The sequence below is a fragment of the Tachysurus fulvidraco genome, chromosome 5 (assembly GCF_022655615.1).
Source record: "Tachysurus fulvidraco isolate hzauxx_2018 chromosome 5, HZAU_PFXX_2.0, whole genome shotgun sequence".
Taxonomy (NCBI): Eukaryota; Metazoa; Chordata; class Actinopteri; order Siluriformes; family Bagridae; genus Tachysurus; species Tachysurus fulvidraco.
In genome coordinates this window covers 6,839,004-6,862,264 of record NC_062522.1, presented here as the reverse complement: position 1 = coordinate 6,862,264, position 23,261 = coordinate 6,839,004, and the positions used below count along the sequence as shown (strand labels likewise).

General features: G+C 40.1%; 1 protein-coding gene across 2 annotated transcripts in view; it reads right to left on the bottom strand.

The window, feature by feature from the left end:
* The window catches only part of LOC113640721 (protocadherin-9), a 248,476-nt gene that overhangs the window by 124,713 nt on the left and 100,502 nt on the right, over window positions 1-23,261 (bottom strand). For both annotated transcript variants that reach the window (XM_027143330.2, XM_027143332.2), the window contains one exon: window positions 20,325-20,426. In XM_027143330.2, coding sequence (XP_026999131.1) covers window positions 20,325-20,426 — 102 coding nt within the window. The remainder of the gene's footprint in view (window positions 1-20,324; window positions 20,427-23,261) is intronic.

The window sequence follows — 23,261 nt, the reverse complement described above, 5'->3', positions numbered from 1 at the left end:
CTTTTTCAAACAACATTCTCCTCTCTCTCTCTCTCTCTGGTCTCTCTCTCTCTCTCTCTCTCTTTCTCTCTCTCTCTACCTCTGTCTCTCTCTCTCGCTTCTCTCTCCTGTCTCTTCTCTCTCTCTCTAGTGTCTGATCAATCTCTTTCTGTAAATTATCGTTTCTCCACTTCTACTCTATTACTCTCCATCTTTTGTCCTCTCTCTCTCTCTCTCTCTCTCTCTCCTCTGCTCTTCTCTCTCTATCTCTCTCTCTGATTCTCTATCTGTCTCTCCTCTCTTCTATCCCTCTTTTGTCTCTCTCTCTCTTCTCTTCTCTCTCTCTCTCTCTTCTCTATCTCTCTCTGTATCTCCTCTCCCTTCTCTCCCTCACTCTCTCTCCCTCCCTCTCTATCTCTCTCCCTCTCTCTATCTCTCTCTCTCTCACTCTCTGTGTCTCTCTCTCTCTCTATCTCTCTCTCTCTTTTTCTCTCACCCCTCTCCCCCCCCTCTCCCTCTCTCTCTCCCCCCCCCACACACTTTAATAAGAGTCGATCATCTGTAGAGAACCATTTTTACCATTTAAAAGAAACAAATGACAGATAACTTCAGCGGTGTGCCAAATAATACGATCTCGCCAGTCTATATTATGTGCGTAATGGAAATAGATCCCAGTGTCTGAGTGTCTGTGTGAATAATTACCTCATGTCTAGGTGGAGAGTGTGACGCGTCCGATTATTCTCACTTTCTCCCACATGGTTGTGTATAGCGAGGTTGGTTTAGCTGATCGTGTTTTCATCGTCTTCAGCTTCATCCGGTTCGACAGTCGGTTTATTATGCACTCACTACTGCGTGTGTGTTAGCTGTGTTTCATTCACTAGTCAGCTGCCTTACTAGCCATGTAGCGCTGAGCCTGAGTAAGTCAGACTCAGCTCAGGATCAGGAGATGGTTTAACATTTAGTGCTCTGAATGTGACATTTATGTATTTATGTATTGCTCATTTTAGCGATAATGTCTTTACAAACTACTTTTAGCTCTGGATACAAATCTAGATGTGATTCAAGTGACCTACAGTTTTTAGGTGGCCTGTGAGAAACCTGGCTGGAGGGCAATGGGACATTCTGCAAATAAGCCATGAATGATAAAATGTTAGGTTTTGGTATTTGGAAAAAAATGAAAAATAAATAAATAAATAGAACAAAATAACAACAAAAACCTATGTGGTTTCTGCTGGTAGTTTACTGTGGCATCTTTAATTTAAGAAATTATCCATCCACACATCCATCCATCCATCCATCCATCCATCCATCCATCCATGTATCCATTCATCCACCCTGCGTCCATCCTTCCCGCCATCCATCCCTCCATCCTTCCCTCCATCCATGCATCCATCTATGCATCCATCCATCCCGCCCGCCAGCAGCACAGAAATGAATGAAAGAGAGAACGCAGAGAAAGAGGGAAAGCAAGAAAGGAAGAAAGAAAGAAGGAAAGTAAATAGACAAGAGGAAAGAAAGACAAGAAAGAAAGAGAGAAGGAGACAGAAAGAAGAGGGGAAGAGAAGAAAGAAAGAAAGAAGAAGAAAGAAGAAAGAAAGAAGGAATGACAGAAGGAAAAGAAAGGAGAAAGAACGAGAGAAGGAAAGAAAGAAAAGCAAGAGCAAGACAGCAGGGAGAAAGACAGAAGGAAAGAGAGAGAGGTAAGAGAAAGAATAGAAAGAAGAAAGAAGGAAGAAAGAAATAGATAGGAAAGAAAGAAATGAAATAAACGAAAGAAAGAAAGGACAGAAGAAGAATTGCAGAAAGAAAGAGAGCAAGCAAGGAAATCAATGAAGTACAGAAAGCAAGGAATGAGCAAGACAGAAAGATAGAAATAAAGAAAGAGAGACGCGCAGCAGCGAGTGCAAATCGCATACAGCACAGTCCAGCAGCTACATCAATAACAAAGCAATAAATAAATCGTAACATCCATCCTTACCTCCAGACAATCAATATTAAAGAAAGCCAGAAATCACAATCAATAAATGACAGCAAAGCAACCATACATCCCTCCATCCTTCCCTCCATCCTTCCCTCCATCCATCCATCTTTCCCTCCATCCATCCATCCTTCCATCCATCCATCCATCTTTCCCTCCATCCATCCATCCCTCGATCCTTTCCTCCATCCATCCATCTTTCCCTCCATCCATCCATCCATCCATCCATCCATCCATCTACCCTCGATCCATCCCTCGATCCTTCCCTCCATCCCTCCATCCATCCATCCATCCATTCTTGGTACACATATCATATCTGTTCACAGTGAACTTGGAGTCCATCCCATGAGTCTCAGGGCACAAGGAAGGGTAGACCTCAGACAGGATAGACACACACACACACACACACACACACACACACACACACACACACACACACACACACACACACACACACACACACTGAGGCTCTTGTCTATGGAATGGACAAGAAAACTGGAGAACCTGGAGGAAACTGCTGAGAACATGCAGACTTCACAATGCAGTATTCTAAATCTATGCAATCAAAATGAAATAAAGATTCTTGCCAACTTTTATGTCTAAAACTTTGCTAATTAAGTGTGATTTTTCTCATGACTTGAAAGCCATTTAATACCCAAATAGCTACGAGCCTTATTTCAGAGAAAGGTGCTTACACGCTCTGGATAGAGGATAACGTTTCAATAACAGAACAGATGTGACTAAATAAATGAGTGATTCTTCTATTGTTTGCACGAACCGAGATCAGCGCAGCGAAGAGACGACACCGTGTAGCTTATTTAAATGTATTTAAGTGACTTTCACTTCAGGAGATGAAACAGACACTGATGAGGCTGATTACCAAAGTGAGAACTTATTCCACATTTGAAACTTCTAATTCTTTCAAATTTGTTAGCGATGTAGTTTTTCCGTAAGTAGATCAGAGCGTTAACGCAGACGTAGGCAGGCCGTCTTTCGCCGGGAATCGAAAAGTAATCTTCGGCGTTTAATCTTTGATCTTCTCCGTTTTCACTTTTTTTTTTAGAACTTGAGAAACGTAGAGAAGAGAAATCTATTTCGGTTCAGGTGGAGATGTAGAGTGTATTTATAGTGGGAAATGTTCAAGTTTGCCAATATAAAGAGTATTCCTAGGCCAGCACATATTTTGCAAAAGAATCCTCAGGCAGTGTGACAGTTTGGTCGTGTTGTTCAAAACTTTCACTCCAGTGAACAGAATGAAACTTGTGATATTGCAGCTATAGAGTCATGTGATTTTGTGCTGCCATGGAGGAATTTTTTTAACTCAGCCCACCCACAATTTGTTGGATGACACAAACACACACACACACACACACACACACACACACACACACAGACAAACACACACGCACACAAACACACACACACAAACACATAAACAAACACACACACACACACACAAACAAACACACACACACACACACACACACACACACACACACACACACGCGCACACACACAAAAAAACACACACACACACACACACACACACACACACACACACACACACACACACACACACACACACAAACAAACAGACACACACACAAACACACAAACACACACACACACACAAACACACACACACACACACACACACACACACACACACACACACACACACACACACATGGGATATAAAGGAACCTCTGCAATATGCTGTTATTGCTTCTAATTGCCACATCCACTCAAAGTGATGTACATTCATCTCTTTAGTAGCCCATTCACACATTCCATGTAGAGCATTTCGGGTCTCATACACACACACACACACACACACACACACACACACACACACACACACACACACACACACACACACACACACACACACATAGATGTATAGACACAGTGATTTGCTGTCAGGGTGCCATGACAACGAATCCATCACCCTTTTCCAAACTGAGCCTCACACACACACACGCCAATCCTCCTTAAGCTGCCACAGAGAGAGACGGTGATCTCAGATCAGCCTCCTGTGATACCGAGTGTGTGGAGGCCATGAATGCTAACCATGCTATATCACACCTAAAGCGAAGGAAAGACGTGCGCGTGCATGAGCGAGACGGATACAACTACAGAAAATCGAACGTACAAAACACGGAAAATTGCAGATTATATGCAAATGTAATCTAAATGACCTCAAAATGTTTACATTTTTAATAGAAAAGTGCCCAAAGTTCTGCTTTAACCTTTTTATGTTATGTGGGTTTATATTAATAAGTAAACCTTACAAAACATAATAAATCACAGGATGTATTATTTATACAATTAGAATAGAATAGTCACACGAGCCAATGCTACGAAGAATGGAAATTTATAACCGTGAGTGATGATGAATGAAAATGGTATTTTGACTGACAGAGTGATGGATAATTAAATAAACGCCACTCTCTCCGGGCCTCTACAGAGCTACTGCGTAGTCGTCTTACTTCGGCATCGTTTACAGCATTAATAAGTGAGATAGATAAAAGATCGTGTTAAAATCGTATGTTAGTGTGTGTGGAGTTTGCACGTTCTCACATGCATGGTAGGTTGATTGGCATCTCTGGAAAATTGTCCGTAGTGTGTGAGTGTGTGAGTGAATGAGAGAGTGTGTGTGTGCCCTGTGATAGGTTGGCACTCCGTCCAGGGTGTATCCTGCCTCGATGCCTGATGACGCCCGAGATAGGCACAGGCTCCCCGTGACATGAGGTAGTTCGGATAAGAGGTAGTAAATGAGTGAGTGAGTGAGAGAGAGTTAAGTTTCCCTTAAATGATGTTATTTAACACATCAGAGTTCCATAAACACACCATGAATGCCAACATGTCAACATGCTCCAAATGAACACCTCTTTATCACCAGTCACAAGTCTGATATAAAACGAGTCAGGAATCTGTTGGCTTTCAGTGTCAGTTTGTTTTTGCCTCTCTTTGCATAACCTTAGACAGAATATCAGTTAGATTTTAGCTGCTTATGTACAAGCACCTGGGGCATCTCACAGAGCAGTAATGGCTTTGATATCACCATTTACTGTGAAGATAGAAACTGTGTTGTTTGTGTGTGTTTTGTTAGATAGATAGATAGATAGATAGATAGATAGATAGATAGATAGATAGATAGATAGATAGATAGATAGATAGATAGATAGATAGTACAGTATTTACACTGGTCTGTGCTGCTTTTGTTTATTGTCTTTTGTGTATTGTCTTGTATTTTTTGTTTGCACTGTCTTTTGTCCTGGACTGTCTTGTTTGTCTTGTCCTGCACTGTCTTGTTTGTCTTGTCCTGCACTGTTTATACCAAGTCACACAAATGCACTTTATGTATCTAGGACTACTTACTAACTCATTAGCCCTGTCTTTGTTCTATGTAGCACCCTGGTCCTGGAGAAACGTTGTCTCATGTCACTGTGTACTGCAACAGCTATATTGATAGATAGATAGATAGATAGATAGATAGATAGATAGATAGATAGATAGATAGATAGATAGATAGATAGATAGATAGATAGATAGATAGATAGATAGATAGATAGATAGATAGATAGATAGATAGATAGATAGATAGAAGTATGTCATGGATTAAAAAACATTAGTAAATGCAGCTAAACTTATTCAACAAAAAAAACAACTAACTAACTAACTAACTAACTAACTAACTAACTAACTAACTAACTAACTAACTAACTAACTAACTAATTAACTAACTAACACACTAAAGAATTACAAATAACCAAAAGTTAAGATTTACTATTAAGGTTCATGGTTTCTGTCCAAGTAAAATGGAGTAAATAATGTTGGTTATGAGTTTGGTTTCTTGTTTAATACAATAGAGCTAGAGTTTGGGTTTATAGGTGTTTTTTTTATTTATTTTATTATTTATTTATTTGTATTTTTTTTTTTGTCATCACAGATTGGTAGCACTTGTGAGATGAGATTGTGAAATTATGAACAGTTAAAATGTGCTGAAATAAACAAACAATTAAACAAACAAACAAACAAACAAACAAACAAATAAATAAATAGATAAATAAATAAATAAATAAATAAATACCAATACTGAATGTCCTCTTATGTTTGATCTCATCTAAAACCACATTTGCCTTATAACGTCTAATGACCTTGAACGTAATAAAAACCCTGCTACACCATTTTCCCTTCTTTTTTTTTTTTTTTTTTTTTTTTTTTTCCTTCATTCGTGTCTAGCAGCTAACATATAAAAGCTCCTTAATCTGTTCTCCCATTGCTGGGAGGAAAATCTCCGCTCTCGAAGAGCCTCAGTAACATTTCACTAAAGCTCCCGAGTGCGAGGCATCTGTTCATATTAATAAAGAGCTCCTGTTTTTGCTGTCACAGTTCTATCCCCATATGGGGAATACAGGATTAAAGCACAGTGCTGAGGTGCTTTAAAACAAACACACTATGGGTTTTTTTCTACCCTCTTAAATCCCTCTTAGCACAATGCAGGAGTCCAGCACTCAAATCCTTTTCTAATACACTCCATATCAGACCTCATTAAATTGAAACCAGACACAGGAGTGCAATAAAAAATAAATAAATAATAAAAACAATTAACAAATATAACATTCTGTAAGTTGAGTATATATATATTTTTCACACTTTACCCTACTTACATAGAAAACCAAGGTAAAGCAGACTGTGACCTTGGCTCGAGAATGAGGTAGAGAGGAAAAGAAGAAGCGACAGTTTCTTTTCCCATGTGAAAATAGTGATGAAAGGTCTACAATTAGGGCATTGGGGGTATTCGCTTTTATGAATTAATTAATGAACAGATGTATGGATGACTAAATTAGCAGAATGAAAGATTACCGTTTCGTAAGTATCATAAGTTATACTGTACATATCTCTATAATACTTTTTTACATTTCTTTCTCAAAGTCTTGCGTCTCCTTACATAAGCTGTGAGTAGTGCTATCCTGGTATACGCTGCCTGCTCCTGTTCTTGTGTATTCAACGATGGATTATTTCTCGTGCTGTGTTTTGCTGAAAAATAATATATCAGGATGTTCTTATGTTAGAAAAAACTGGATATGTTAACATTTGTTAGCCCAAATCTCTTCATGATGCTAATTTGCCCCTAAGTGTGAGGGCATGCGTATGGAGGACTGGCATCGTACAGTATTTGGGGTTTATTCCGATGTTATGCTCAGAATACGAGCTAAACCACAACCCTGACCATGTTAAAGCTATTACTGAAGAAGCAGAAGGAGTTAATGTGTCACTTTGTGCTTGTCATATTCATTCATTCATTCATTCATTCATTCATTCATTTTCTACCGCTTATCCGAACTACTCGGGTCTCAGGCGTCATTGGGCATCAAGGCAGGATACACCCTGGACGGAGTGCCAACCCATCGCAGGGCACACACACACTCTCATTCCAATCAACCTACCATGCATGTCTTTGGACCGGGGGAGGAAACCGGAGTAACCGGAGGAAACCCCCGAGGCACGGGGAGAACATGCAAACTCCACACACACAAAGCGGAGGTGGGAATCGAACCCCCAACCCTGGAGGTGTGAGGCGAACGTGCTAACCACTAAGCCACCGTGCTCCCCCTTCGTCATAATCAAGTTATTTTATTTCTTAATAGTGCGATACAAAAAGGTCCTATATTCTGGCAAGATATATAACACACATATCTTCATGAAGAAGTCTCACCGAATTTCCTCCACAGAGTTCCTTTTCAACTGTAGAGTCGCACAGACTCGCTAAATCACTAGCAGAGTAAAATAACACAGCTCCAACGGATCATATACCGATAGAGACAAAGTAGTAAACCCAGTTTGAACACGAGCAATCAAATGTTACACCTTCGTAATGGGAAGTATTTTATCGATCCCGTTTAAACGGCTTCATCCGCCATTTTGAAAACGAATTGGTGTCAGATTGCAGCAATACCTTCTGGGCAAGTAGTACTTCTGAAGAACAAGGATGTCGACTCAATTCCTACCCTAGTCTAATAAACTTAACTCAAGCTGATAGAATAATGGAGTGACCCTTAAGATGGCCAAGGGGAAGTAGACGGAGGTGTGTTAAGTCAGAACTGGACCACGGGGAGACAGAGTGTTTTAGACTGAGAGAAACGCAAGTAACAGACTGTTATTTTAACAGAGTGCTTCCCGTAAACCACTTCTTTATGTGGAGCTTATAAGGCAGCTGAGATCCGAGTGGTTAAGACGTATCGGCAGGTGCGTTCTTACTCTATAAGCTCTTTAAGCCTTCATCAATGTTTTCCAAAGATCTGTCCAAAAAGGGAAAGCGTTTACATCCAAAACACAACAAAAAGACAAAGCGATACCTCATAATTAACTTTCTTATTGATTTAAGATCACGGGTATCGATTTGGAGATCATTAGCATCCCACCACAAGCCTGAATGCTGTATCGATGTACAGTCTGACTTGTACAGTATTAACCCATTTGCCCAAAGGATTTAAAAGAAAAGGGACAATAGAAACATTTATTGGTTTTTCCCAACAAACTACTAACTCATTGTACAGTATGATAACCATTTACTTATACATTGTATATTACATGCCAGATCACCGGGTACTGATTTTTATCCTGACTCCTACTGTATATATACTAAATATACAGCTTAACATTTTTACCAATTTCGATTGTATTTTTATCACACTCAAAAATGTGTGTGCTCTGTCTGTGGTAGCCTAAGAATAGCTTAGAAGATTTAAGAACACGCTTTCTGGTTAACTTGTGCTGCTGGAGTCTAGAGTGATGTTGAGATATTCTCCTTTCCCTCGTGTAACATTGAAAAAATTCCAGGGAAAGGACTGCGCAAAGGTGTGTATATATAAAACTGATACAAAAAAGAATCACTGAAGATTTCATTACAAACTTCCGCCAGAGAAAGATATGATGGTGCTGTACATACTACAGTATATGTCTCACTTAGTATCTCTGTGAAGTCTCGCCACTCTTTATGTAAGTTGAGAAGTGTTACCCAGCTTGTTAGTTTTTTTAAACAGCCCTGAGTTCATTCATTCATTTTCTATCGCTTATCCGAACTCCCGGGGAGTCTGTGCCTATCTCAGGCGTCTTTGGGCATTGGACATGACACACACACTCTCATTCACTCACACACTATGGACAATTTTCCAGAGATGCCAATCAACCTACCATGCATGTCTTTGGACCGGGGGAGGAAACCGGAGTACCCGGAGGAAACCCCCGAGGCACAGGGAGAACATGCAAACTCCACACACACGAGGTGGAGGCGGGAATCGATCCCCCAACCCTGGAGGTGTGAGCCGAACGTGCTAACCACTAAGCCACCGTGCCCCCCCAGCCCTGAGTTGTTGCTGGTATTTTGCCTAATCATTAAAACAAAAAAAAAATAAACAAAAAAAATGGAGGATGCATGCATCAGAGTCTAAAACAGGGTAATAGTCTGTCCCTGACCACATAGACAAAGACAGCCTGGCTGGATGGTACAGTAATTGACAAGAAAACCCCGACACTTGGCAACTACCTCATCCCTTCCATTGGAATTGGAGAAAAGCCCAGCCTATGTAGTTCAGGCCCTGCTGGACTCAAAGAATTAGGCCTAACATACTGTCTGTCTGTCTGTCTGTCTGTCTGTCTGTCTGTCTTGTCAGAGAACATTCATGAGCACCATTGATGACATCCACATGCAGCATCAGTGTAATAAAAATCCCAGATCCAGGGGCAAGTCTTGATGCTTTGATGTTACAGATGAGAGCTCTGTCTCTCTTTGGGTACCGCAGTACCCTTCATGTCCACTCAGATTTCTAGCTCCAAGGTAATATTTACAAATCAGTACAGTTATATCTCATTACTCGATCATCTAATCTCATATCCCGGGGTAGGTTGTGAGCCAGGTTACTTATTATTTGACCTTTGAACTACCAACAGCTGCTATTAAAATTTTGTGATATCTTGAGACTTGTGATGTCTAAATACTTTGTTTGTCAACTGCTTTAATAAACTTCTGTGCAGGAATCTTTCAAATCTCTGAGACCGTGTCAGATTGATTGTAAATGACAAGCGGTGCATAATTTACAGAAAACAAATACTGAATATGTCCAGAGGGGAAAAGGCCTTTGTTTCTATACACACACACACACACACACACACACACACACACACACAACAACAACAACAACAACAACAAATAACCCATGAATCACAAATAGAAAATGACATCTGCAAATATGCACTTTCTGAATTTTTCAAAATTTAACAGCCACCCAAAAGGCATAAAACTATGTGTGTGTGTGTGTGTGTGTGTGTGTGTGTGTGTGTGTGTGTGTGTGTGTGTGTGTGTGTGTGTGTGTTTGAGAGACAGCGCTGCATATCTGCATATACAAAAGTGACAGATTTCACACAGTTTAACAGTCTCTGTGAGACGATGGTCCTGCTAATTTTAGTCCAGCCTAGCAGGGTTGAATATTAAGCGCCATATGTTATGACGGAAAAGCTCGAGAGATAAAATTACTAATAAAAAAAAACTAATATTATTAAGATATGTATGAAAAAGAACAGGTTGTTATCAGTATCTGTTGATATAAAGAACGTCTTTAGCATCTTAAAAAGGATTTTAAAGATATCTGTATAAACAAATAGCTCTGATAAACTCTCAAAGACATTCGATATAATGACCAGACGCTCGTCACAAAGTAAATCATATTAGAATCAGTTTACTGTGACATAAATAATAATTGATATACAGTATACAGTATATAGTATGTATTTTGGCCAGTTGCATCCATGACTATGTTGGTAAAGACAAGGTGGTCAAAGGAGATAGAAACAAAGTGATGAACAAAAAAGATAATGCATTTTTTTTTTTTTTTTAAACTCCATCATATTTCTCCTCTCTGAATATTCAACAGCTGATGTAGAATGCAGAAGCGCAAACAATCGGAGCTGAGATCAGATATCAGGCTGCAAATGGCACCATCAGTATGGTGTTAGGAAATAGAAATAACAGTAGCTTTACAATTCATTAATAAAACATTAGCTCAAATTGTCAGCTTTCGTTTTTTTGGGTCTATAGACTTGGAGAGAGATTGGGTGGATTTATCCTCTTACGCTAATTGTGGCACTCAGCAGAGACAAAAGCACTTTAAAGAGAAGAGGATCTGGCAGCCGTCCTGCTTTCAGGGCAGTGTCTCAACTCATCCATCTAGGACAGATAATGGAGTGTCCTTCACCTGCTGATGCCTCAAGGCGTGTCCAGTTATCTCAAGGGACCAGCCACCTCGTTAAAAGATGGAACAGGGAGAGTCAGACAGAGAGAGAGAGAGAGAGAGAGAGAGAGAGAGAGAGAGAGAGAGAGAGAGAGTGGCACTAATTTGAGCCATGGAGGAAAGGATGGAGATTAAGGGCAAGAGAGCATTGAGGGATAACGGCCATTTTCTCTCCGGTTTTGATTTGCTTGTTAGCAGTGGTAGCTCCAAAGTTAAGGCTATGTGCTTGCCAAGTCCCAAGGTTGCTAAAGACCCCCTGTAGGTCCCTCAGCAGAACCGTTCACTCTCAATTTTATGCCTAGATTGGATTCTACCTCACATCCAATTCTTATTTGGCAAAATTAATACATTTGATGATTCAATTTTAAAAGCATACGTCTATACGTCTATACGTCTAACCAGGGAACTTATGGCATATTTTCACCACAATAACTAAATTGTAAATCCATCTTCAACTAGATACCTTTCTACAGGCCTTGACCTCTTGATACAAACTTTGCCATGATTTAGTATAACGATGTAAGATTCACTGAGCAAAGGGACAAGGTAAAGCAGATGCAGTAGTTCATCAATGATATAATAAGATCCTAAAGTATAGTTCACATCACTTATGAAATCTTCCCACTAAAATAGGGAATATTTGCTTTATCCAGGTCAGGGACACAAGACGTCTGGAGCTTATCCCTGGAAAACTGGGTCCAAATACTGAAGAATTACTTCTTTAAGAATGGGTGTGGTGTCTTAATAGTAAGCATGTTTGCTTATCCAGTGTGTCCGCTCCCTTGTACCCTGGGGTAGACGTGAGCTTCCCTATGACATGGTGTCGGGTAGGTGGTACAGAAAATAACTGGATCGATGAAGCATTTTTTTTGGAATCTAGTCACAAACCTGTTTGCTAGTTTTTCTTCCTTCAAGTACTTCCTACTTTGGTCTCCTGTTTGAATTTCTCTATCCCTTCTTCCCTAAAAATAGATCTTAATAAAAGATTACAGTTAACAATAACGCTTAAACAGTTCTTGGTAGCCGACTCAGACTTTCGGTTAAAAACAACAGCATCAGCGAATAAGTCTCGGATACACAAGCGCGATCTGTTCCACTCGTAAACACAGATATTAATATCGAATCGTCGTCCAGTTTATCACTGTAATTCCTGTATTTATGCTAATGCTCATCCCGCAAACTGCATTTTTTTTTTTTATAGCCATTCACCATCTCTCAATCTTTGGCCAAGCTGTAATGTATCCTTACAGAGTACCGTCCCAGGAGAAGCTCTAGCCTTTACTTAGAAAACGGATCCATTTCCTCCAATCCATCTTTCACAGCAATGCATAATTCATACACTATCGCTCTACCACAATAGCATCACAATGAAAACTCTGGTAAATAGAGAGAGAGAGAGAGAGAGAGAGAGAGAGAGAGAGAGAGAGAGAGAGAGAGAGAGAGAGAGAGAGAGAGAGAGAGAGAGAGAGAGAGAGAGAAAAAACACTTCCTCCAGGACATGATGATCTTCTGTCCACAAGGGTTGTACCAGTATTAAATTTTCATAGCAAGATAATTGTCTAACCTCACAATGCACTATATTATTTATACTGCTTACTGCTTGCCTTCTTCTCATTGGTCAGCATTTTTATTAGAAATGAACATCATTATCATCTAATTTTGGATTATTAGATTATAAACCACAATTACACACACACAAACACACACACACACACACACACACACACACACACACACACACACACACACACACACACACACACACACACACACACACACACACACACACGCACGTACAGTATGTATATATGGAATCAAATGCTTGTGTCTCAGCTAAGACAAAAACCTATTTAAAGATACTTCTTGTCTATTTTTCTATGTTTAAAGAGATACCCCTGTCATAAAGGGGATTATGGGTATTATTGCCAGGCAGTGTATGATATGCCTTGAGGGGTCAGATATGTCCTGAGTGATCAGCTGATAAGATATTTCCTGCGTGATCAGGTGATCAGATATGTCCTGAGTGAAAAGGTGATCAGGTACAGTATGTCCTGAGTGATCAGGTGATCAGGTATGTCCTGAGTGATCACATGATCAGGTATGTCCTGAGTGATCAAGTGAGCAGGTATGTCCTGAGTGATCAGGTGATAAGATATTTCCTGCGTGATCAGGTGATCAGGTATGTCCTGAGTGATCAGGTGATCAGGTGTGTCCTGAGTGATCAGGTGATCAGGTATTTCCTGAGTAATCAGGTGGTCAGATGTGTCCTGAGTGATCAGGTGATCAGATACAGTATGTCCTGAGTCCTGAGTGATCACGTGATCAGATATGTCCTGAGTGATCACGTGATCAGTTATGTCCTGAGTGAAAAGGTGATCAGATATGTCCTGGGTGATCAGGTGATCAGGTATGTCCTGAGTGATCAGGTGATAAGATATTTCCTGCGTGATCAGGCGTGATCAGGTATGTCCTGAGTGATCAGGTGATCAGGTGATCAGGTATGTCCTGAGTGATCAGGTGATAAGATATTTCCTGCGTGATCAGGCGTGATCAGGTATGTCCTGAGTGATCAGGTGAGCAGGTATGTCCTGAGTGAAAAAGTGATCAGGATCACCTTTCAAGGCTTCCTCTCAAGGTTTCTTCCTTTACCAATTTAAAGGAGTTTTTCCTTGCCACTGCTGCAGGGTCCCTGAGCAAGGCCCTTAACCCTCAATTGTCCAAAATGTGATTAACAAATGTAAGTCAATCTGAATAAAGGTGTGTTATACATGATGGAAAAATGCTTTTCATAGCAACGTCCGTCATCTAATCTCACGTCCCTTTACATCCTTCGTCAGCAGACCGCACCACGTGTAATGTACATGAGATCAGATTCACAGGACATTTCTGCTTGAAAATAACTGCAGCAGAAGCCTGATGCGATAAATGTGCGTGACAGGCAGAAATGATGTATGAAATCCAATCGCAAGCGGTCACCGGAGACACGTTTATAACACCAGGTGTGAGTATCTACTCATCTCAGCTGTCCAATCGTGATCCCATCACTCAAGTCGAACGTAAAGAGACAGCTAACTCTGTCTGGCGTCTGTTATAACGGTAGGATAATAAGCGATAATCAACTCTTATGTGATTTGCCTGTTGATTATTTCGCTTTAATAGCATGTACAGGATTATAAGTACATGATTACAGAGCCAGTTGTAATAATTATTATTATTTCTTTATTTCAAGCACACAGACAATCGAGAAACTTTGCTAAAGTAGATTGTTTTAAGCTAGAACTGTGACTCATGCAGGTGTTTAATATCTTATTTGTGGAAATAAGGTCTGGACTCTCAGTGGGAGTTTAAGCAGCTGCTGCTGTGTAAAGCTGCTAATAGGAACGAGGAACTTCGCTCTCTCTAATCAGGCCATGCTAATCACTGTGCTCTGTAACAGCAGCTGAGATTAACTCTTCTGAGCTGCCAAGGTCCAAATGACCCATTTTACATATTTATGTATTAAAAATGATGCTTTTTTTTTTGGACATTAAGCGGTGAAGAAATGTATTGTGTTTGAGCGTAAATAAACAGCGGTTTTAAACAAATTATAGCATACGAGCTAAATCAGTGAACTCTTTTTACCAGTACACCAGAGGAATGGAAATTGACTTATCGGATATTTTCAATCGGGGAGCACGGTGGCTTAGTGGTTAGCACGTTCGCCTCATACCTCCAGGGTTGGGGGTTCGAGTCCCGCCTCCGCCTTGTGTGTGTGGAGTTTGCATGTTCTCCCCGTGCCTCGGGGGTTTCCTCCGGGTACTCCGGTTTCCTCCCCCGGTCCAAAGACATGCATGGTAGGTTGATTGGCATCTCTGGAAAATTGTCCGTAGTGTGTGAGTGAATGAGAGTGTGTGTGTGCCCTGTGATGGGTTGGCACTCCGTCCAGGGTGTATCCTGCCTCGATGCCCGATGACGCCTGAGATTGGCACAGGCTCCCCGTGACCCGAGAAGTTCGGATAAGCGGTAGAGAATGAATGAATGAATATTTTCAATCGGTATGAACAAATGAATTATTTTCCGGATGCAAGTCTGATATAAAACGAGCCTGGACCTCAGTGCAAAGTGCGATTTTCCCTCAGTTTTTACCCTTACACAGTATTTATCAGTTGAAGATAAACACCTTCGGATTATAGCTGCTAACGAACAAGAACTTGGGGCGTCTCATGGAGCACAGACGGGTTTGATAGTCGATTCAATCCGGTTCAATTCATTTCTATAGCTCTTTTAACAATTGACATAAAAACAGGAACAAAAAAAAAACATTAAAAAATTAAGCTATTATTTATCTCTAACATTTATCGCTAATGAACAAGCCTGAGGTGACGGTGGTGAGGAAAATCTCCCTGAGATGATGTGAGGAAGAAACCGTGAGAGGAACCAGACTCAGAAGTGAAAGTCATCCTCATTTGGGTGACACTGAACAGGAAATATTGACAAATTTAAATAATATCCATTCTACAACAAATCACTTTTTACTTTGAAGAAGAACATCTGTGTGAAAAGAAATGTTTTCGGGTTTTGTCTAGGAATTTTTCTATGAATATATTTCTTTTAGCAGGCTAGTGAAAAACCAGAAATACTTAAACTACAAATTCTTAAAGCCCTGAGTGTCTGCTTTCATACGAGCCATTAACCACCACTGTGGAGTGTGACATGACGAAGAAATTCGATGCCGAACAGCATGAGCAAACAGGCGAAAATTCCATTTTTTGTCTCTGCTGAAAGAGTTTTAAAGCTTTTCCCAAAGAGTCCATCAAAAACCGTACAGAGAGAAAAAAAAAAAGAAAAACTCGAATAAATTTCTTTATAATAAAGATGATTTCTCGATATAAAATATAGCCGGTGCATAAAGTTTCAGTCAGATTTATTAACGTTAAATTTTGCTCCTCTCCCCTAACTGCTGGAGGTGTGAAACCTTTTCACTCTGAAGTGTGTATCGCGTTTGTCTATCACCAGATCTTCTCTCTGATCCTGAGGGGGTATGAAAGCAAATCTCACACCTTTTCAATCAAATCCTGCAGATCCCACAGCAACAGAGGAGACGGGAGAGAAAGACTCGACGCTTATTAAAACGGACGGCGATGACAAATATTAGTCTTGATTCTCCGGAGGACGCTAAAAAGAACGATACACCGTATTAACGGATGTGGGTCGTGTTCCTGTGTGTAGCACAGTGCCGTGCTCTCTCGACCCGGTTCTTCCGTTCCCGCCCAAATGACCTGCTTTAGATTTGGTTTGAGGATATAAAGACCAAGTGGAATGATTCTAAAGATGATATTTTTTTTTTATACATTCTAAAACTTTTGCTTGAAGACTTCCAATGAATAAAAAAAAAAACATACACTAAATGGCGATTAACATAAAATAATATTATTCATTCATTTCATTCATTCATTCATTCATTTTCTACCGCTTATCCGAACTTCTCTGGTCACGGGGAGCCTGTGCCTATCTCAGGCGTCATCGGGCATCAAGGCAGGATACACCCTGGACGGAGTGCCAACCCATCACAGGGCACACACACACTCTCATTCACTCACACACTCACACACTACGGACAATTTTCCAGAGATGCCAATCAACCTACCATGCATGTCTTTGGACCGGGGGAGGAAACCGGAGTACCCGGAGGAAACCCCCGAGGCACGGGGAGAACATGCAAACTCCACACACACAAGGTGGAGGCGGGAATCGAACTCCAACCCTGGAGGTGTGAGGCGAACGTGCTAACCGCTAAGCCACCGTGCACCCCCACTGATATTATTTCTATTCTAAATTAATTCAGATAAATTAGCCAGGTGCTTTAATTTCCACTCTTTCCCGATGTTAGACAGATGTGCTGCCTTTAGAAAATACTGCCAGAAAAAAATGACGGCGTGGCAATATATCCATCACGTGACGTGTAGAAAAGATGGAGGTGTTATAATCTTTAATCTTTTGTTTTCTGTTCAGTTCAGTATTTTTTTTTATTTTTTTATCCTTTTCGAATTCAAACTCAATCCTTCATGTTGTTAATTTGTGTCTGAAAAATACTTACTAACTATCTCAGATGTTTGACCTTGCTGTGACTTTGACCCCAATTAAATAAATCCGTTCCAAAATCTAATCAGGTCTTCTGCTGCTTACGGTGATCAGTCTACACAAATCCTACAAACGTTCAACCAGTTTGTGAGTCTTGAGATATCTCACAAATATTTATTTATTTAGTTGTTCGTTTGGTGTTTTCAGGTCTGAGGAAATTGTGGTTTCTTAATAACAAGGCAAGCAATAAGGTTTTTTGTTGTTGTTGTTTTTAATAAATAATAATAAATAATTTAATAATAACTTTAATAAAGACAGAAAAAGAGAAGCTGCTGAAAAATCTCATGTATAGAGTCACAATAACACAAGTGATAACAGGAACTAACTAACAACAATGCCATTGTTGTAATCGTGCTTTCATGTAATCTATAAGATATAAGATATGAGATATAAAACGGAATCTATAAGATATAAGATATGAGATATAAGATATGAGATATGAGATATGAGATATATGATATGAGATATAAGACGGAAGATTTGATATATAAGATATAAGATATGAGCTATAACATATGAGATATAAGATATGAGATATATGATATGAGATATAAGATGGAAGATTTGATATATAAGATATGAGATTTATGAGATATGAGATATATGATATGAGATATACGATATGAGATATATGATATGAGATATAAGATGGAAGATATAAGATGTGATATATATATATATAAGATATGAGATATATGATATGAGATATGATATAAGATATGAGATATGAGATATAAGATATGAGATATGATATAAGATATGAGATATAAGGAAAATAATGTTGTAATGGTAATATAATAGTAAATATGCTCCACATCAGGCAACATCATATCAGCAAGTCTTTGACTATTTTTCTGTTACAGAAGGCTCACAAATGTATAGATTTATTTCAAATTAATGATAGCAACAGACAAGAAAAATGATGTTTTACTCATTAATCTGACAGAATAATCTGATCTGACAACATTCAGGGTGTTATTAAGTAACAAAAAACAGATGGCATTGACAGCTTTGTTCTCTTTTACTGAGTCTGTGTGTGTGTGCGTGTGTGTGAATTATTATTATTACACACACACACACACACACACACACACACACACACACACACACACACACACACACACACACACACACACACACACACACACACACACACACACACACACAATACTGCATGAACACAAGTTGAATTAACCTATGATCAGCTATTAAGTTTGACATTTTAAAAGAACCTTGTGCTTGTGAATTAAATGAGATTTGCAGTGTTTCAGGGAGATTTTTTTTTCCATATATATATATATACTTTTTTTTGGCTTAAAAAACAAAACACTTTGTTTATTAGTAATTTGTAGAGTGCTGCCTTTCCAAAAAAAAAAAAAAAAAACAACAACTCCTCCAGACACCTGCGGTGCTAAAACTGCTGACTGATGTGATTGTTCTGGCACAGCGTGTCCTGCTAGGACCGAGCCGTGTCTGCCAAATTACATTAGAGAGTCATTACGGGTGTTAAAATCTCAATTACACCATTTTTAGTTTTCTTAATTAGATGTGCACTTCCTGGTGGAAAGTGTGGGCTGGAAAGAATAAAACTATAAATAAATAAATAAATAAATAAACAAATAAACAAAGAAATAAATAAAAAGCTGGAAGTGCTGTGAGGATACTGTACAAATGACTTGAGTTGGGATGATAGATAGATAGATAGATAGATAGATAGATAGATAGATAGATAGATAGATAGATAGATAGATAATACAAAGATGCTGATTGGTCAGCTGCTGCAACACTTATTATGACATCATCGTTACTTTAAAGGAAACGTTTGTTAGTGGAAAAGCAATTTATTTATTTAAATTTTTTTTCGTTCACTCATTCAGTCGTTCATTTATTCGTTCGTCTGCAGTCAGCCTTTATTCCGATCAGGGATGCAGCAGATTCAGACCTTATTCAGAACACTACGAGCCAGGAATACACCTTGGATAAGATGTCAAGGGTCCATGCACCCACACACTGGCAATCAAACATAGCCAATCCACCTCCTACCATGTTTTTTGGTGGTTGAATGAAAAAGAAGAACCTACAGGAAACCCACACAGACACAAGGAGAACATTCCACACAGACAGAAACCTGAGCTCAGGATTCAACTCTGAAGCTGTGAAGCAGCATCGCTAAGACCAGATTACAAATTAGGAATAAAGAAATAAATAGATGAATGAATGAATAAATAAATAATCCACAAAATAAAGTTTGAAAGGAACAAGTACACCAGGCTAAAGGCAACACTGAAATGTAGCTAAGAAGTAAAAGAAGAAGTAGAAGAAGTAGTAATAATACGAATAGCAGCCGTGCTCTCAACACACACAAGTGACATTTGACAAAACTTGAAGAAGAGTCAAATCATGAGTGTATTCAGCACTGCACTGGACTCATTAAGAGCTCAAAATGTCACTCATGTCTCCTGAGCGCCAAACGCTTCAATTTCAGCTTGCCGTCTCCCGGTGTCTTTTTTTTTTTCACAGAAATGGGCTGTAAAAAGTTCCCAAGCAAACCCGATCGACACAGCTGAGCCCATGGTGATGGCGAGAGAGCGTCGAGCGAGCGGCAAGTGGGCGCGATGTGTGTCGATACATGTGCACGGAGCAGCTTGTGACTAATTAAACTTTAGCTTATTTTATTTTTTAACAATATTAACAAGAAATATAGGATGAAAAAAAAAAAACCAAGGGAAAGTCCACAGCGAGACCATCTTCATTTCACTCGACCGTTTTTTAACCGTCGTCTAAACTCAAGCCTAATCTTATACAGGAAAACTTCATCATTATGACAGAATTCCAAACTCCATCTCTGTGGGTTTAATTCTGCTAGCACGTGACGTAGAATTCTCTCCACATGCTGTGAGTATTTGTGTGTTTGGGCTGCACAGATTTTAGACTCGGTTGCTTTGCTTACTCACCAATGGTGTACACGGGGTCCAGTATTCAGGGTTCAGGTCAGTTCTAGAGCGCAGGTCCAGATAATCAGGGTTCAGTTCAGTCCGAGCACGTGTTAGAGTCCCCTAGAAATAATAATACAAACAACAGAGTCACACGTCTAGTTTATAGAACTCTTTAAGGGTGCTTAAGTGAAAGTGACGTGACGTGACATACGACTAAGTACGGTGACCCATACTCAGAATTTGTTCTCTGCGTTTAACCCATTCAGAGTGCGCACACACACACACACACACACACACACACACACCTAGAGCAGTGCGCAGCCATTTATGCTGCAGCGCCCGGTTGGGGGGGTTCGGTGCCTTTCTCAAGCCACCTCAGTCGTGGTATTGCCGGCCCGAGACTCGAACCCACAACCTTAGGTTTAGGAGTCAGACTCTCTAACCATTATGCCATGACTTCCCCAGGGATGAGTTTTATGCTGCACATTTAAGGGTGGTTAAATGTGCAGCATAAAACCCTAGTATGTATATAGGCAGATTAGAACACAGCAATCACATGCTGGAAACCAAATGATGCACTACACACACACACACACACACACACACACACACACACACACACACACACACACACACACACACACACACACACAATGCATAATGGACTCTAGTCTCTAGTGTGATTTTTAAGAGTAATATGATCTGAAATGGAAATGGAATTTTTCCAAATCTTCCAAATGGCATAAATGTAAATGTAAACAAATACAAACTGAAATCACACAAGGTTAGCGGTCTAATTTAATCCTGTAAGATGTCTTGACCACAAGAGTGTCGTCGGCCATCCCCGAAAACGCTTTGTCATCCAGAGTCAGCACCCGGTAGCCCGGCCTCTCGTCCGCTACGTAAGCAGAGCTCCGAGTGCACGAAGTGTCCGACATTCCACACATGAATAATAAGTGCATGGTCCGGGTTCATGAAGTGCACGCTGCTCACAAAATGTGTACTACACAATGGCACAGAAGAGTTAATAAGTCATATGCGATATGGGATGCAGCTACACTCACTGGTGGGAAAACAACCAGAACAAGCCGGTCTCATGCGATTGAGTCGATTCCAGAGAGATTCGACTAGTGATTTGACTCTGATTCGACTCAACTGCAGGAAGTGAGTACAACAGAAGCCTTTAGTTTTGTCACGTATATTTTGTCACAGCACAGTCCCAACTTTGGAGGTTGGGATCAGAGCACAGGGTCAGACATTATACAGCACCTCTGGAGCAGACAAGGTTAAGGGCCTTGCTCAAGGGCCCAACAGTGGAAGCTTGGCAGTACAGGGGCTTAAACCCTAATCCTCCAAGCAGAAACCCCAAGACTTAAACACCCTGTGTTTTGCTTTATTAATGAATGAATTAATTAATTAATTAGTGTATTTAGAAGGTTCCTGGAACAAACTGAGCTGTAATCACATGCGATCTTGATCTTTTGAAGCAACAAACATTGATTTAGTGCCAGTTTTATGATTTAGTGCCAGTTTTATGATTTAGTGCCAGTTTTATGTTCTCCATTGTTGGGTAATTTTTTGACTTACAATACAAGTGCACATAGTTTGTAATCGGATGTGCCGAATACGACATCCCATCAGCCACTGCTTCTCACCTGCTCATGACACAAGCGATATTTATACAGACACTTTGTCTCACGCTATATGCTTGTGTATATAATGCTTGTCTAGTGTGTGTTTCGACACGTAACCCTAATCGTCGTTCACGTGTCTGTCACTGGAAACGAATCAGCTCACGCGTGCATCTGTCTCCAGCCGATCGAGATTTTTCTGATTTTTCTCTCACTATTGTTTTGAAGAATAAACGAAATGAAAGAGTTGTACAGTACATGTATATTCAGCCCTTGAATGTTTGTTTATTTATTTATTTATTTATTTATTTATTTGTTTAATTTCTTCTTCTTTTTTTTGGCTTTGGTCCACTTAATTATGTGGAAGTGTGAAACTAAACAAATCTTGGCAAAAGGGGTGGACTAATAGGTGTGAAATGTGACAGTTCTGTGTGCAGTTACAGCAGTGATGCTTTAGAGAGAGAGAGAGAGAGAGAGAGAGAGAGAGAGAGAGAGAGAGAGAGAGAGAGAGAGAGAGAGAGAGAGACGAGATAAGAAAGACACGAAGAAAGAAACGAAAGAAAGAAGAAAGAAACCAGAAGAAGAATCCCGAAGGTCAGTCCTGCTGGCTGGCTGTATGGTGGATGGCTGGCTGGCTGCCTGCTGCTCGCTCGCTAGCTCGCTCGCTCGCTCGCTCGCTCGCTCGCTCGATCTCGCTCGATAAATCGCTAGCATAGAGTTGGATGTGATGTAAAACTCTTGTTCATGTACAGTTGAACAGACAGAAAGAAGAAAGCAAAGACCGCCCGAGCCGCCCGAAGCCCAGAAGCCAGAGGGTCGTCCATGCCTGGCTCGATAGACTCGATACGCTCGCTCGCTCGCTAGCTCGCTAGCATAGATAGATAGATAGATAGATAGATAGATAGATAGATAGATAGAGTTGGATGTGATGTAAAACTAACAGTCAAAAGAAAGAAAGAAAGAAAGAAAGAAAGAAAGAAAGAAAGAAAGAAAGAAAGAAAGAAAGAAAGACTTTCTCATAAGCCTGTAGCATTAATACAGTAGAAAAATTGTAGTGTGTGTATGTGTGTGTGTGTGTGTGTGTGTGTGTGTGTGTGTGTGTGTGTGTGTGTGTGTGACTGTTGTGTTGATGCTGGCAGTCACACATGCTTTCCTTTTCTTCTCCATCTTCTCCACCCACACTTGCATGTTTATCAAAGAGTGGCCCAAATTAAAATAGATGGATTTTATTTTATATAACTTTAATATATTCAGACCAGCATGTAAGCAGGTGGCGGTGTGTTTCTGTCACGAGCGCTGCTGTGACCGTGTGTGTGTGTGTGTG